Below are 15580 nucleotides of genomic sequence, written 5' to 3' on the forward strand. Positions count from 1 at the left end.
TTGGGCAAGTCACATGACCTGCTGAGTGTCAGCTTCCTCATCTGTGCAGTGGGGATGGCTCTTGTGAGGATTAAAGGAGATAGCACTTGCCATGTGCTTGAGGAGTGCTCGGCCTTTGTCAGAGCGTAGGAGATGTTAGCTGTTACTCTTCTCAGCTGTGTTGCACTCACCTCTGATTCTGCTGAAGTCTGGCTTCCTGGGGCCAGAGTGACAAGGACACTGCTGGTTCCCGGTGGCCAGCGCATCCCCCTGGTGCCTAGCGCCTTCTCCCCGTGACAGCGGAACTCACTCAGCCGTGAGTGGCTGTGAATTTCTCTTGCCCCACCCTTACCCCAGCATTGGCCGATGATAGCCCTTATCATTCTCCCTTTCAGCACAAATGATGGAGCCCTTGCCACGTACCAGGCACTGGGGAGAGAGAGCAGGGACCAAGACACACACGGGCCTGACCTCACGGAGCTGCAGCCTGGCTAAGGAGGCAGACAGCAAACAGATAACACATAGGTCCACAGTAATTAAAACGGGTATGGTCGAGACTTCCCTGGTGGTCCAGTGGTTAAGGCTCCGTGCTTCCACTGCAGGGGGCTTGGGTTCGATCCTCGATCGGGGAGCTAAGATCCCACTTGCCTCGCCTCGCGGCCAGAAAACCAAAACATAAAACCGAAGCAATATTGAAACAAATTCAATAAAGACTTTAAAAATAGTCCACATCAAAAAAAAAAAAAAAAAACCCAACAAAGCGGGCATGGTAAGCACGTAGGGCACAGGGAGGGATGTGACCAGGTGGGTTATGGGGTCTGGAGAGGAGAAGAGGAGTTGCCAGGGGTGGGTCGGGGGGACCACAGCCTTTTGGGGACCAAAGAGCAGCCTGAGTTTGCCGTGCTGTCAGCAGGCCTGTGTCTGTGTGTGGGTGCTCGGAAAGGGAGAGAGACGAAGGGGGTGGGGCCAGAGGAGGGTGCGAGACCATTCCTGCAGGGCCCCGTCGGTGGTGGATGGGAGTGTGGCATATGTGGTTGGGCCACTGGGAGCCACTGAAGGCTGCTGAGCAGGGGGGCAGAGGGATCGAGTTTGCCGACTTGGAACACGGCCCCGAGTGCCGAGTGGAGGACGCATATCTGTAGGGGGAGATGAGGCAAGGAGTCCAGTGGGGGTGGGTGGGCTGTGACTACTTTCTGGGCAGGAGAGGGTGGTGCCTTGGACATGGTGAGGGATGGAGGGGTCCAGGCTCCGGCTGTGCTGGGTCCCGCAGAAGCCCAGAGGAACACTGCACAGGCCTTGCCCTCAAAGGGCCCCCAGTCTGGTCCCAACCCTGCACGTCCCAACACATGGGCGGGTGTCCACCATGGCCCCCCTCCCCTCCAGCTGGATGCTGCCAGCTAGGAAAGATGGAGTCCTTTGGTCCCCAGAGTTGCCAAGTGACTGTACCAGCTCGGTCTGCTTGTTGCTAGAGTGAGAATGTTTTCCAGTGCAGATATCGTGCCTGATCTTGTAACCAATGTATGTCTTCGCTTTTTCTTTTTTTGTTGCAGCCAACTGGGTACATGGAAAACTCAGTCTCCTACAGCGCCATAGAAGATGTTCAGCTGCTGTCCTGGGAGAATGCCCCGAAGTACTGTTTACAGCTTACAATTCCTGGGGGAACTGTCCTACTGCAGGTAGGATAAATAAACATGAACAAGCAGTTTCTGCTCCGTATCCCCACTCACTTGCCCTCCTTTTATCCCTTGGAGGGAGACAGCCAACTATTAAGAGGAAAGGTTGTTTCACTTAGGATGTTTTTTTCCTCCAAGTACAAGAAAGGTGTAAATTGGGGCTTACTGTGGGAGACGGAGGAGTGCGTGCAGATGGAGCTCCTGCTGCACACCTGCCACCATCTAGGAGCTTTCCGTGTTGTGTTTTTATTGCTCTTAACAAAGCCAAAAAATAGGTTTTCTGATCTCCATTTTACAGATGAGGAAACTGAGGCACACAGGCACAGGCTTTAAAAGGCTGTAGAAAGCACGTACTTCGAGTGAGGAGGTTTCTTACTTCTCATTGATCTCAGTCTTTTGAGCCTCTGATGGAAATATGAGCCATCTCCTTGGAAAAGGGTGCATTTTGTGTGTATTGATCAAGACTGTTGGTTGGATATGATGCAAACATTATTCAAATGACCTGAAGCAAAAAGAGAATTGGATGCTGTAAGTGTATTAAAGTAAGTGGAAGTCTAAGAGAGGACTTCAGGCATAGCTGGACCCAGGAGTCAAATGCTATCATTAATATTCAGTCTCTCTCTATCTCCTGGCTTTGCTTCTGTGTGCTGGTTCATTACCAGGCAGAGGCTCTCCATGGGGTGGGAAAGATGGACTTCTGGCAGCCTCAAACTACATTCTTGGAGCTTGTAATGCTTAAAAAACGTGAGAACGCATTTTCCTTTCAGTATCTTTCTATAAAATCTCATGGAAGATTCTGATTGGCCGTGCTATTGTCCGATTCACCGCAGGGGATGCCCTGTCCTGGGTTACATGCCCACCTTTACAGTGGCAGCTGTGTACTCTGATAGCCCTACCAGGACCTCATGGGAGGGGAGAGGTGGGTCCACCAAGAAAGGAATTGCAGCAGAAATAATAGCACGGCTGCTGCAGTACATGCATGTGACATGTTCTGTATCATTTCAGGGAGTGCCACCCCACTTTCCAACAGGGACCCCAAGTCAGAGACTCCTTGTCCCGAGAGAATTTACTCTCTCATCATTGGGAGGATGGTCTGCCTTGGGCTTTCTTCTAGGAACGTTTTCTAACTCTGTCAGTCCGGGGAGACCTGCTTTGAGCCCAAAGAGATGCCCCCTAAAACTTGTTTGAAAAGTGGCCACTGGATTGTTTTACAACATTGGAGCCAAGAGGCACACAGTTTGGCCTCTGAGGAATGCCGAGCCCCAGAAGCTGCGTGTAACAGCTAAGCATCCTTTAGGAAAACCCCGTCATTCACTGATGTCTCTTGGAAGACACCAGAGCCACACCTGCCTGTCTGTTTTCTTCTTAAATCTCTCACTCTCTACAGTTTGAATCACGGAGCACTGAGCCTGCCGTCCCATGTGCTAGGGCTGGGGGTGGGGAGGTGAGTCAGCCCCTCGGCCCCATCCTTGAAGAGCTCCTGGGCCCCCCCGGGGAGACAGAGCCATAAACAAATGACTGCAGAGGTAGCAGCTGAAATAGAGGCCTGTCCCCAAGGACTGGGAGCCCAGAGCAGGGAGTGACTCACTGGGCCTAGGGGTACCAAAGAAGGCTCCCCCCGGGATGGTGATATTAGAGCTGGGTGTAGAGGGATGAGTAGGAATGGGCCAGGATGGGGGCCACACCCTCCGGGCAGAGGGAAAAGGGGGTATAAAGCATGAATGTGGCGGAGGGGGCCTTCGCTGCCGTGGAGAAGAGGGGGAGGTGGATGCAGGGCCTTGCCCATGCGTCCGGAGTTGTTGGGTCGCAGCCAGACCATACAGGTCTTGTTAGCTGAGTGGAGAAGCCACAGTGTCATTCTGAGGGGCAGTAGGGAGTCACCGAAAGCTCCTAAGAGGTGGTGGCCCAGTAGAGGGATCAGTCCGTTTGCAGGGCAGAGGGTGCTGGATCCATGAGTGCCACGGGCAGGCAGGACGGAGGGAAACCTTGAGATAGCCCAGCTGGAGGAGGGAGGGCCCCGAGCCCCCAGCTCCCTGGGTGTGATGGTCGCTCCCCTGGTAGAGGCAGCTGGGTGGCCTCATTGCTTTGGGGGCTGGAGGGGCAGGCTACCCCCAAGGAGGACCTGAGCATCACTCGCCCCGGGGACGGGGCAGTGCGGCTTGGAGGATGCACGTCACCGGGCAGCGCCAGAATGTCCCTTTAATCTTGGCGGTGGCCATGGGCCGGCTGTGATGACTCGCCCGGCTGGGGCTGTGTCCCGCGGTGGCCTCACGTCACAGCTCCCCCTGACGTGTTGACGGTGGGCGGGCGGGCCTGCGGCTGCTCTGCACCCCTGTCTCGCCGGGTCCCTGCTCCAGTGGACGGCGCAGCTGTCACAGCCCAGGCACCTGCGGGAGCCAGAGCGGGACTCAGACCCAGGGCAGGACTCAGACCCAGGGCGGGAAGCGCTCGCAGCCTCCGCCCGCCCGTCCCCCGCCCCCCACCCGGGGAGGCCCAGGTGGGTGCAGCCCTGCCCCTGCCGCCTCGGTCTCTCCGTCACTGTCATTTCCATCGCTTCTACCTTCCTTCCTTCTTGTCGTCACCCTCCTCCTCTCCCTCCTGTGATTCATGGGTGGCGTGTGGCCGTCTTGTTATGTAAGCGGGTTCCAGTCATCTTGGAGATGGACTCCACGCTGGGAGGTCCGTATGGTTATGGGGCAGCCCGGGGTAGGGGTCCCGTGGGGCCCGGGGTGGTGCCCGGAGGTGGCAGGCAGGGCGTCCCTCCCATGCTCTTGGGACGGTCAGCAGGATCCTCTGCTTTGGTTTGGTCCCGAGTCCCGTGACAGGAGCCAGAGCAGTGGCGTGACAGAGCAGCCTTCCCTGCTCCAGTGGGGGGTGGGCGGGGGAGGACCGAGAAGCAGCCAGGTGTGCTCGGGGGGTCAAAGCCACACTTCACCTGGGTGCTTCTGGTCAGCAGAGGGTGAAGATGCCGTGAACCGTGTGCTGTCCCTACATCAGCCACTGGCCACACGGGGTTGTTTGCACTTAAATTTAAGTTAATAAATCAAGAAGGCAGTTTCTCAGTCCCCTAGCCGTGTTCCGAGTGCTCAGGACACACGTGTGGCCCGTGGCCGCTGTTGTGCCGATGGAGAACGTTTCCATCATCACACAAAGGATGTGACCCCAGAACTTTTCATTTTGACCCCATGCTCCGTGCACCGCTCCCGCCATGGGAAATAGCCTGAGAATGCAGGGGGGGTCCGTAGGGTTCCAGCATTCCTGCGTCCCTGAGTAGGGTTCCATCCTGCTGCATGTGGCACAGCTGTTCTCTATGTAGGGGTGACGTCTGGGGGTCACAGGGGTCCTTGCCCTAGCGTGCCTGGTCTCTCTGTCTCGTTCAGGTTCTCCGTATCCACGTACGTCTGTTTCCCTCTGACTCTCTTTGACACCTCTTTCTCCATCTCTCCCCTCCCCTCCCCATCTCTGTCTCTTGATATACCTCGCTCTCTGCTTCTCTTGTAGTTTCTTTTCCTCTGGTGTCTTTCTCCAGGCCTCTCTCTCCACCTGAGCCCTTCTCTCTGTGTGTCTGGACTGAACGCTCTCCTCCTCTCTCCCTCCCCTCTCCCTGCCCCTCTGCCCACAGCGTCCTTACACAGCTGCTTTATGAGAATTTGACTCGGTACCTCACTCAGACCCCTGGGAACTGACCTGGGAACTGAGTTCAAGGAAGGTTAAGAAACGCTCTCAGGCGGACACGCCTCCCCCACTCTGCTCAGAGACACCGAGCAACACGCCAGCAGGTCGAGTCACCAGGCAAAGGCGCCAGCCTTCTTCCAGCCTGGGTCCAATCGGTGTGTTTCTGGATGCTTTGTGGTATTTCATCGTGAGCTCCCTAATATGCCATGTTATTAGACTCCCCGGGGGCAGAAAGGACCTATTTATCTTCCTTCTTCCCTTAATGCCCTTTCGGCTGGCATTTCGCCGTGAGGAGTATCTCCACAAGTACGTAAACAGTGCCGTGAAAGCATCCTGCGGGGTGCTCCTTGCACGCCTGCGGGGTCGGGGAGCGAGCGGGGATTCAAGAACTGGGTGGCGGCACGTCACCTTCCGGGGAGTTCTGCCTCCCAGATGGGTTTCCACCCATTGATGAGAAGCGGACAGAGGCCACTGTTCGGAAAAACAAGCTTTTGGGCGGGACAAGAGCAAGGGGGCCCGCCCGCCCCCCCTTTCCCACGAGCTTCTGCTGCTGCTGCTTTCTGGAACGGCTTCCAAGACCCGCTCTTCTCCCTGACATTCCCGAAAGCCCCTCAGGAGACCAGGCAACTGTTGATCCCAAACGCTGGCAGCAGGGGCAGGGACAGGGCGGGTGCCCTTCTTACTGGAAGCCAGAGAGAAAGACCTTTCCGGCCTGAAAAGCACGTGCTGTTTTTTCCCTAAGAAGCTGGGCCGGGGAAGGCAAACCTGGGAATGCTCACCCACCCACGGTGCACCCTTGACTGTTTATCTCACCTCTCGAGACAATACAACAATGAGGGAGAACTTGGCAACTTTCGAAGAGGAAATTAGGCAGAATTTGCCTGGAACGAGGCCCTTTCGGTATTCGAAAGCTTTATCACTGGGAGAGGTCGGCGCCTGCCCGAGCAGGCCTGCCTGCTTCCAGGGGTCTTTCCCAGGCTTGGATCCGGGCTCCGCTGAGTGACCCTCAGGACTCAGAGGTGGGCCCTGTGTCCCGTGGGGCCGGGTCATCCAGGCTCAGCCCTTCACACGTCAGTGTGGTGACTCCGCGGAAACTCACTCTGTCCCCCAGGCCGGGCACAGCCCAGTGCGCTCTCCATTCCCCTGGAAGGCACTTAGAGATGCCTGTGCTGGGATTCCGGACGTCCCTCAGCAGCCCCTATCCTTCTTCGAAACTAGACAAGCCAAAGGAAGGAGCAGGATGAACCCATCCCCTCTGGGATGTCGCATCCTCTCTGGTTCCGTCATTGAGAGGGGACGCAGCTGTGAGGATGCGGTGGCCACACCACAGGTTGCCTCCCCTCTTCTGGAGGAAACTTCTGGCCTACCCTCTTGTTGGCGGTGCGGGGCCTCCTGGTGATTGGAGCCTTCCCGTTCATCAGCACGGCGCTTTCAGATTCCCCAGCCCAGTTCCTGGGAGCCCAGCTGCAGAGAGAGCAGGCTGTGGGCTCAGCCCAACCGGAGGCCCAGCCCAGCTCTACCATGCTCTCTCTACCTTTGTAACCTTGGGCAGCAGGATAACCTCTCTGGGCTGGCAATTTATCTGGAAACCGGACCCATAATACCTGTCTCCTTGGGTGCCGTGAGCATCAGCGATATTACATGTAAAATCCTTAAACACTACGCCTGGTGCACAGTAGGTGTTCAGGAAAAGACTGCCTTGATTATTTCTAGAGCCCTCGTCAAATATGACATGGGGAAGAGAGGGTATCGAGGCTGGACAGTTCTTTTGAAGTTTACTGCACATGAAATGTGCTTCAGTGAACAGAATGGGTATACCGATGCTTCAGCCAGCCAGCCATCTATTCACCTACCCATCCATTTATCCATCAGTCCGTTCACCCATCTGTCCATCCACCTATCCATTTATCCATGTATCCATCCAGTCATTCATTCATTCATTCATTCATTCAACAAGTCAGCCAAACTTCCATTTAGCAAACATTTATCTGAGTTTTACGGACACAGTGTTGAATAAGTCAGACAGGGTCCCCGACCTCACAGGGCCCACAGGCTGGAAAGGAAGAAAAACAGCGAGACAAGCGATCACAGGGCAGTGTGACCTGTTCAATGAGGCGTCATCACCTGATGTGGTCAAGGGTGGCGAGGGGGAAGGCACCACTCAGACAGGCATTCCAGAGAATTGCCATTTCAGGTGAGACACGAAAGGTGAACAGTTCAGCAGGCATTGAGGGAGGGGGTGAAGGGTTGTCCACACTGTGTGAAAGCCAGACTGAAACAAAGCAAGCCAGGTTATGCTAGGTTATGCTGCAGTGACAAGCAGCCCTGAATTCTAAGTGGCTTCAAACAGCAAAGGATTATTTCTCACTCCTGCTGCATGTCCATCATGGGTCGGCTGGGAGCACGCTCCATCTGCAGTCTTTCTGGTCAGCAGGGCAGGGGGAAGGGACCTCCTCAGTCGTGCGCTGGCTCGTCAAGGCTTCCACCGGAAGTGACACAAGTCCCATGGCTGTGCATTCCTACCTCGTGCCCGAAGGAGAGCTGGAGACGTTGGGGGAGGACACGATGAGACCACAGCAAGTCTGGGTCTTGGTTTCCTCATCAGAAACAAGGCTGGAGAGGAAAAGGTTGGGTCAGAGTCGGGTCCTTACCCTTTGGTCCGTGGTGTGTTCTGAAACTGCTTGCACAATTGTGTGTGGGGTGGGGGGGGGGGGTTGTACACATGTGCACGTTACTTGGGTGCGAGTCCACAGCTTGTGTCAGGCTCTCAAAGGGTTTCAGGTTCCCATAAACCCCCAAAAGACCCAGTAGCCCTGGTCTGGGTGATCCTTGAAATCCCTTTGAGCCTCTGAATCAAAGAGCCGTTTGTTACAGTGGACGAACACGGCCAAGGCCTCTGTCTTCCTCCAAAGTGCAGCAAGCCTGCAGCGGAAGAGGGGACCGTGGCCGCCTCCCCTCCCAGTGGAGTTGGAAGGAATGAGCCCGCGGGTGGACGGGAGACATTGGGTGTCTCTGCCTCCCAGGGAAGGTGGCTCGGGAAGCTGGGTGGCGTCACCCTTCCCCAGCAGGCTTCTTGTGCTTTGCCTCGCCTGAAATTAATTCACTCAGCGGACTCTTTAACACCAGACTCACTGCGGAGGCAGCACTTAATCCCACTGGATCCTGCCTCCTTTCCTAATCCTGTGGGCAGGACAGATAACCGGCAGGGGGCTTGGGCAGGGTAAGGGCTCTAAGAGCTGGGAAGCAGGGGAGGGAGGGTGGACCTGGCCAGGGCCTCGGGGAGGGCAAGGGGTTTCAAAAGCAGAGAAAAGTGGGCGAGCGCCCTCGAAGAACGGTGGGCATGGGGGCGATGGTGTGGTCAGGGCAGGGCTGGGTCGGACTCCTGCGCGGGCCGCAGGGCCCTCCACCTGCTCTGAGACTCGATTTCCTCATCTGTGAGATGGGAGTTTGCACGCACTCTCCCACATGAGCAAAGACTTGGAAAACGCAGGTTGTCCTGCCTGAAAGGTTAGGCTGAGAGGGGAGATGACAAAGGGCAGGTGAGATGGTGGTTCATGTCCCTGAAGAAATTCTCCTCCCCTCCAGACAGTGAGACGGCTGTGAAAGGCGGGGCACACAGACCCAAGTGAGACCAGGACAAGGCTGGACCGGACACGGGGCAGGAGACGAAATCTCTGGAGCTGTCCCTGCTCAGCAGCGAGCTGGGCACATTGAATGAGCTCTGGGCAGGGCCAGAACCATCTGGCGTGTGAGCCCTGGGACCTGGCGGTGCCAGGAGGGCTCCCAGTGTAACTGGGAGAAGCTGTGTCTCTGGGAGCTGGCTGGCTCCTTCTGGAGAGACAGCTGCAGGGAAAAACGGATCCGGCGGGGCCGTGGGGACCCATCAGGACTCCAAGACGCAAGCAGCAGAGGTGGACTCAGGCTATCGCGAGCGGGAAGGGAAATATACTAGAAGGACTGGCGGGATCCTGGAGAGCCGAGGCCGGTGTGGGAGCCGTGTCCCAGCCCAGTAACCATCTTTAAAGGAAGACACAGCCCTTGCTTCATAAAGAATTGTCAGCCCCCCACCCCCCATCTCGACATCACTTGCTCGAGACCCAGAGTCCCAGCAGGAGCTTCTGATTGCCCAGTCAGATCACCTGCTCACACATGGCCAAGGGAGGGGCCAGGAGGCCCATTTAAAGATCTTTAGTCCCCTGCTGGCCTAGCCCTTAGGTTAGCCTTCTGGGCTTTCACTGCCGTGGCCCAGGTTCAATCCCTGGTCAGGGAACTGAGATCCCACAAGCCGCGTGGCATGGCCAAAAAAACAAAAAAAAAGATCTTTAACCGGGACTCACACTGGAGAGGCCCCAGAATGGGAAGGGCTGGGCCTGGTTGTGGGGAAGACTGGTCTGTGTTGGACTGGATTGCCGAGGCAGAGAAAGGAGTCAGCATCCACCACTTACTACCATTGCCCTCCTGTTTCTTGCATTGTTTGTTTGTGTTCATTCGTTCTTGTGCAACCAGCCCTGATGGTACTACTGGCCACGCTAATCAGAGTGAGGGAGTTGGAAATGAGACCCTGCCCTCAGGGAGTTTACAGTCCTCTCGTTCATTCATTTGTTCATTCCTTCAGCAGGTCTCTCTCAGGCACCTCATGCCCCAGGCCCTGGGGATACAGTGATGGTCACACGGGGGTCACACACGGGTCACTCGTGTCGGCAGGGCAGCATGCTGGGTTGCCCAATGGGCGCAGAAGAGGGAGAACATGGGTCTTCTTCCCCCGCTCCTTCTCCACTTCCCTCTCCTCTGCTGTCTCCTCTCTCTTCCTTTGTGTCTTCTCTCGGTCTTTCAGTCCAGCCAGTGACACCTTGTGGGCACTGTCTGGGCCCCCCGTGGACCCTCAGAACCAATGCAGTGATCCACGTCAGCACTAAACCAACCTGGCCATGCCTCCTGTATTCATTTCCTACTGCTACCGTGGCAAGTTACCACAAATTTACCACAAAAACAACACACATTTGTTATCTGACTATTGTGAAGGGCCGAATCCAACACAGGTCCCACTGGGCTAAAATCAAGGTATGCGCAGGGCTGGTTCCTTCTGAAACTCTAGGGAAGAATCCATTTCCTTGCCATTTCCAGCTTCTAGAGGCCGCCTACATTCCTGGGCTCATGGCCACATCATTCCAACCTCTACTTCCCTCTCTGACTCTCTGACCTCCTGCCTGTCTGTTATATAGACCCTTGTGATGACTTTGGTTCACCCAGAGATTCCAGAATCATCTCCCCATCTCAGGGTTCTTCACTTAATGACATCTGCAAAGTCCCTTTGCACCTAAAGTAACACATTCCCAGGGTATTAGGACATGGACAGTCTTCGGAGGCCCCTCATTCAACCTACCACACCTCCCCTCTCTCTGGCTACGTCGATGTGTTAAAAAGCAGACAGATGGTCGCAGACCAGAAGCATGCTGCAGCCAGCTCATACCGGCTTGTACCAGCACCCAAGAGCCGATCGGGGTCAGCTCTTCTCAGCTCTGGTCCAGGGACGGCCCCTGGTAGCGTGGAACCGACCCAATGCCATCATTCACGGAAGGCCCCAGGCACACTGTGCCCGGGGCTTTTTATCCAGGAGAGCCTGTTGTGACGCATTTATCAGCACAGCGCTGGCCGTGCTGCTGCCGGCTCCCTGCTGCTGGTAGTGTTTGCACATGCCTGGCGCCGCGCTGAGTAAGCGTTTTACAGGGATTATCTCATCATTTGGTATCTGCACCGCTACTCCTGAGTGTGGGATGTATTTTGTCACCCTAATGAACAAGAATTGTCCTGAGAGCACATCTAGGTCAGCACTGACAGGAGGTGACCCAGGCACGGACCCTCCAGAGGGGGGCTTCTGGTCCCCGTGGTGGACTCCCCTTCAGCCTCTGCTGCCCCTGTCAGGTGTCACGGGCTCTGCATCATCAGGGAACTTGCTCCAGCTCACACCAGGGCAGAATGGGGGCTTGAACCCGGGTCTGCTGGAGACTCAGCTGCTGCAGATGTTCCTGCATCACATGGAGGGTGTCCCCCAGCCTGCTCCCCACGCGGGGCAGAAAGACAAACTCACCTTGCCTCCAGGTGCAGGAGTGGATCTGTTCAGGGTTTGCAATGAGTCTCCGAGCTTTGCTCACGGGAGCCTGATTCCCGGCTGCACAGGCCACTGAACTGGTTCATTCGTTCTGGCCCAGAGATTTGCCCAAACTCTGCCCCGGGCGAGCTGCTGACATTTCGTCGATGATTTGGCGGGAGTGGGGGGAGGTCATCTGCAAGACCTGGATCTCCTTGAACGAGGGTGTCCCCAAGTTGCACACGCTGTGCGTGCGTGCACATGTCCACCTGTGTGGCTCAGGAAAGGAAGATGGGCCTTCCTGCTTGGGGCGAGGCTCCGGCCCTGTCAGAGCCCCTTGCCCATCAGGGTCACGGCGACTTGAAACAGGGAGCTGCGGGGTCAGGCAGGGAACAGACGCTGCATTTCTGCCTTGGGGGTGGCCAGCAGCAAACTTGAAACGCCGTCACACTGTGGTTTCAGCATGAGTCAGACCGCCGGTTCAGGCCCTGCCCCACACCTACTGCCTGTGAGCCCGTGGGAGAGTTTAACCTCCCGAGCCTCAGTTTTCTCATCTGTACCATAGGGATAATGGTGCTGACAGTGCCAGCTTCCCCGCACTGACTGACGAGGACTGGATGAGCCAGTCCACGTGTGGGGCTTAGTGCTCCGTCTAGGGCCTGTCAGACGTGCCGTAAATACTGCTTTTGCCCTCAGCAAATCTGCTGGAACCGGGGGTGAGAGCGGCGTGAGGCTGAGCGGCCCGAGGTCTCTGAACGGGTGTGGAGTGGATCAGGGAGGCCTGGCTCCCTGCGCGGTGCTTTGAAATGTAGTTCTGCCCGAGGTCAAGGCTGGGTGCTCTCTACCACGGCTTTCTGCAGTTGGCAGGAGGTGCAGTGGTTAAACCCGCAGGCTTGGAAGCCGTGCTCTGGGTTTAAGTGCGGTCAGTTGACGTGAGAGCTCAGGGTCTCAGTTTTTCCCTTTGTGAAATAGACGCAGTGTTGCCCGCCTCGTGGGGCTGTCGTGAGGGCTGATGACAGATTACGTGGATAACAAAGGCCCGGTGCCTGGAGCAGGGCTTGGGGAGCACCCAGGCAGCTACATTATCATCCTCATCTCCCTACACGCCTCTTCCCCTGGCCCCTTCTCTGATCCCGGATGAGTTGAGATATGTGTACAGTTTAAGCTCTTCCAGGCACCAGTGTCTACCCAGCAGAATAAGCGCCCGGTGGCAGCAGTGTCTATTTCAGACAAGTCCCCCAGGTGACCACTTCCGGTCTGGTTTTACACACAAGGGGTTCAGCTTGGTGCCTGCCTCGGAAGGCTCTGCAGGGCCACGGGGCAGAGCCTGCAGGACAGAGCCGGCTGGGGCTCTCATGCCGGCCTGGAAAATGCTCTGAAATGCAGCGAGCCGGCGACTTGACCTTGCTGTCCTGTTCTTCTCATTGCAGGCTGCCAACAGCTACCTGCGAGACCAGTGGTTCCATTCTCTGCAGTGGAAGGTAAGTCCTGACTCGCTTGCTGGTTGGAGGAGCTGGTCTGCCACCCAGAGACGTGAGGGCAGAGGTCTCCTGCCTTCTAGGAGGCTCAGCCCAGGGGCTTTGCTCCACTGTGTGGAAGCCCCCCACCTCCCTCTTGGATGGTTGATACCTTTCCCCCTTGCGATGGTGACACTGTGCTCGTGCCCGGCTGGCCCTTGACTTTGCCCAGGAGCCTTATCGTGTGGTGCCTGCTTGATCTCAGGACAGGGGCTCATCTGAGGGGCTCGAGGTGATGGGTTGAAAGGAACTTCCGAAGGTGCCAGCAGAGGTAAATTTATCAGAGGTGCAGAAGCCCAACCGTATTTCCAGAGGCTTCACTTCCTTTGGCCCTAATTTCCCAGTTCTAGCTCTGCATAGCATGGTCCCCGGCCTTCTAATACACACAGTGAATTAGCTCCCGACTGGTCACCTTCAAGACCCAGGGGCCAGATTTATGAGAAGGGTCCTCCCAGCCCCCTGGGGAGTCCGCGTTCTGCTCCGTGGCTCAGGACCTTCGCACCCTGCCCCCCTGTCTCTCCTGCCTTCTGACCTTTTAGTTTAGAACAAGGCGTGACAGGCCCACGGGCTCGCAGAGCCAGCAGGGTATGGCTAGGATGACCGGTGCCTGTCCTGAGCTGTCACCTTTACTGTAATCTGGAGCGCGGTGGGGGACGAGCAGCTGGCCCTGGACAGGGTTTGAGACCATGTGCCGTGTTGGGATGACCAAAGGGACACTTAGAATTCTTCTCGTGCCTCTGGAGGGGCTCTCGTCACAGCTGGGCGGAGGACAGAAATACAACCCCGGAAAATTACATTCCTGGTCCCAAAGAGGGCCACTCCCCTCCTTTCCCCGACAGCTGCAGGTCCTCTCCTTTGTGCCAGCGTGGCCATCTCAGAGGCTGAACGCCAGTCTCCAAGTTGGGGCCGCAAAGGGAAAGGACTGGCATTTACTGAGCACCTACTGTGTGCCTGGAGCATGAGGCTGGCCCATCATGCCTATTGTTCTCTGGGAACACCTAAAAGGCAGTGCTTGTGAAATGTGTGAATATTATGCAGCTACAAGGGATGACTAAGATGGTGGGCATAGAAAGCCAGATTTCGGGAGATCAGTGACAGCCAGAAGGATGATTTAAGAGTGACAAGCTTGAAAGGTACACATTCAGACGTCAAGGATTGCATGTGGGGTTCAGACAGTTGATTGAGCAAGTACAGAACTGGGGATCCCTGGACTTCTAGCAGTTCTCATAAAGACCTGGATATCTGCACTCAATTTTGGTGGTGTTTGGTTTGTGTATGGTTGTTAAATCTAATCAGTTGAATTTTTAAAAAGAAAAGAGGGCTTCCCTGGTGGCGCAGTGGTTGAGAGTCCGCCTGCCGATGCAGGGGACGCGGGTTCGTGCCCCGGTCCGGGAAGATCCCACATGACGCGGAGCGGCTGGGCCCGTGAGCCGTGGCCACTGAGCCTGCGCGTCCGGAGCCTGTGCTCCGCAACGGGAGAAGCCACAACAGTGAGAGGCCCGCGTACCGCAAAAAAAAAAAAAAGAAAGGAAAGCAAGCATCGCGGAAACTCAGATCAGGATATCAAGGAATCAGCAGATGCTCAGCAGTGAGTGGCCCTTTTGCCAGGTGAAGGAGGGTGACCTTTGTTCTCACTGTTTCGATATCTGCTTGTGTTTTAGGCATGTGTAAGATGCTAGCAGTTTTTCCCTTTGGACACCCCCCCATAATTTAGGTATGCTGCCACCAGGTGGCAGTGATATTTCAGTATCACCGACCTGATTTCATTTCTGTGGCTCTTTGCCACTCGGTTTTGATGAGATTGGAGGGAGGCGCTCTCTCCTTCCTTGTAAAATGGCAAAGAAACATAAGGTGTTTCTGAGGTACTGCCTGCTGGTGAAATGAGTTGAGACCCAGATTCGAATCCTGGTTCTATAGGTGACTCATCTTGTGGTCCGCATAGATTCTAGCAAGTGTTCATTGATCCATATGTGGTTACTGAGTACCTACAATATACAAGGCACAGCCAGGGGCTTTCCTGTTCCTTGTCATTCAGCAAGTGACAAGGCTCAGAGAGGTCTAGTTACTTGCCCATAGTCACACAGTGGATTTCAGTACAGCTTCGTGGAGCTGCCCTTTCTCCTCCTTTATCCAGCTGTGTGTGATCCTGAGCTTTGGCCTTTTCAGCCCACTCGGGATGTGTCCTGCTTCTCCTCCCTGATACAGCCACTCTCTCCTCTGTATTTACCACCAACCATTTGGGGTTTTTCTTTTTCTTTCCTTTTCTTTTCTCCATCTTTAACTAAAAGCGGGGGGGGGGGGGGAATCAATAGAACATCCAAAATTAAGGACTTTAGAAACCCCACAACCTCAGCTTGAGTTTTAAAAATTTCTAAATGTTGTGTTTATCACTTTTTCTCCTATACCATCGTATACGTCCCTGTTGTAGCCGCAGCGCAGATAGAGAATACTTTTTCTATTTTTAAAGAATGTTAGCTCTTAAATGCTGCGTTCCTGTTGCTTTATCGAGTTTTTATCCAGTTATGCTGACACCTCCAGGGCATTCTCCACAGGTGTGATATTGCCTCCAAGGGGGTCAAAATTGGTATTTTGGGGCTTAAAAAACCTTAAGTTATTCCAGTGGTGTGTGGCCTTCCTAGTTCAACCTA

At 55.5% G+C, this 15580-nt stretch overlaps 1 protein-coding gene across 2 annotated transcripts in view; it reads left to right on the forward strand.

The window, feature by feature from the left end:
- The window catches only part of CMIP (c-Maf inducing protein), a 266109-nt gene that overhangs the window by 173937 nt on the left and 76592 nt on the right, over positions 1-15580 (forward strand). For both annotated transcript variants that reach the window (XM_067718738.1, XM_067718737.1), the window contains 2 exons: positions 1530-1655; positions 12846-12896. In XM_067718738.1, the coding sequence (XP_067574839.1) occupies positions 1542-1655; positions 12846-12896 (165 nt within the window). In that variant the 5' untranslated portion in view covers positions 1530-1541. The remainder of the gene's footprint in view (positions 1-1529; positions 1656-12845; positions 12897-15580) is intronic.

Source organism: Pseudorca crassidens, chromosome 20, assembly GCF_039906515.1.
Source record: "Pseudorca crassidens isolate mPseCra1 chromosome 20, mPseCra1.hap1, whole genome shotgun sequence".
NCBI classification, from domain to species: domain Eukaryota; kingdom Metazoa; phylum Chordata; class Mammalia; order Artiodactyla; family Delphinidae; genus Pseudorca; species Pseudorca crassidens.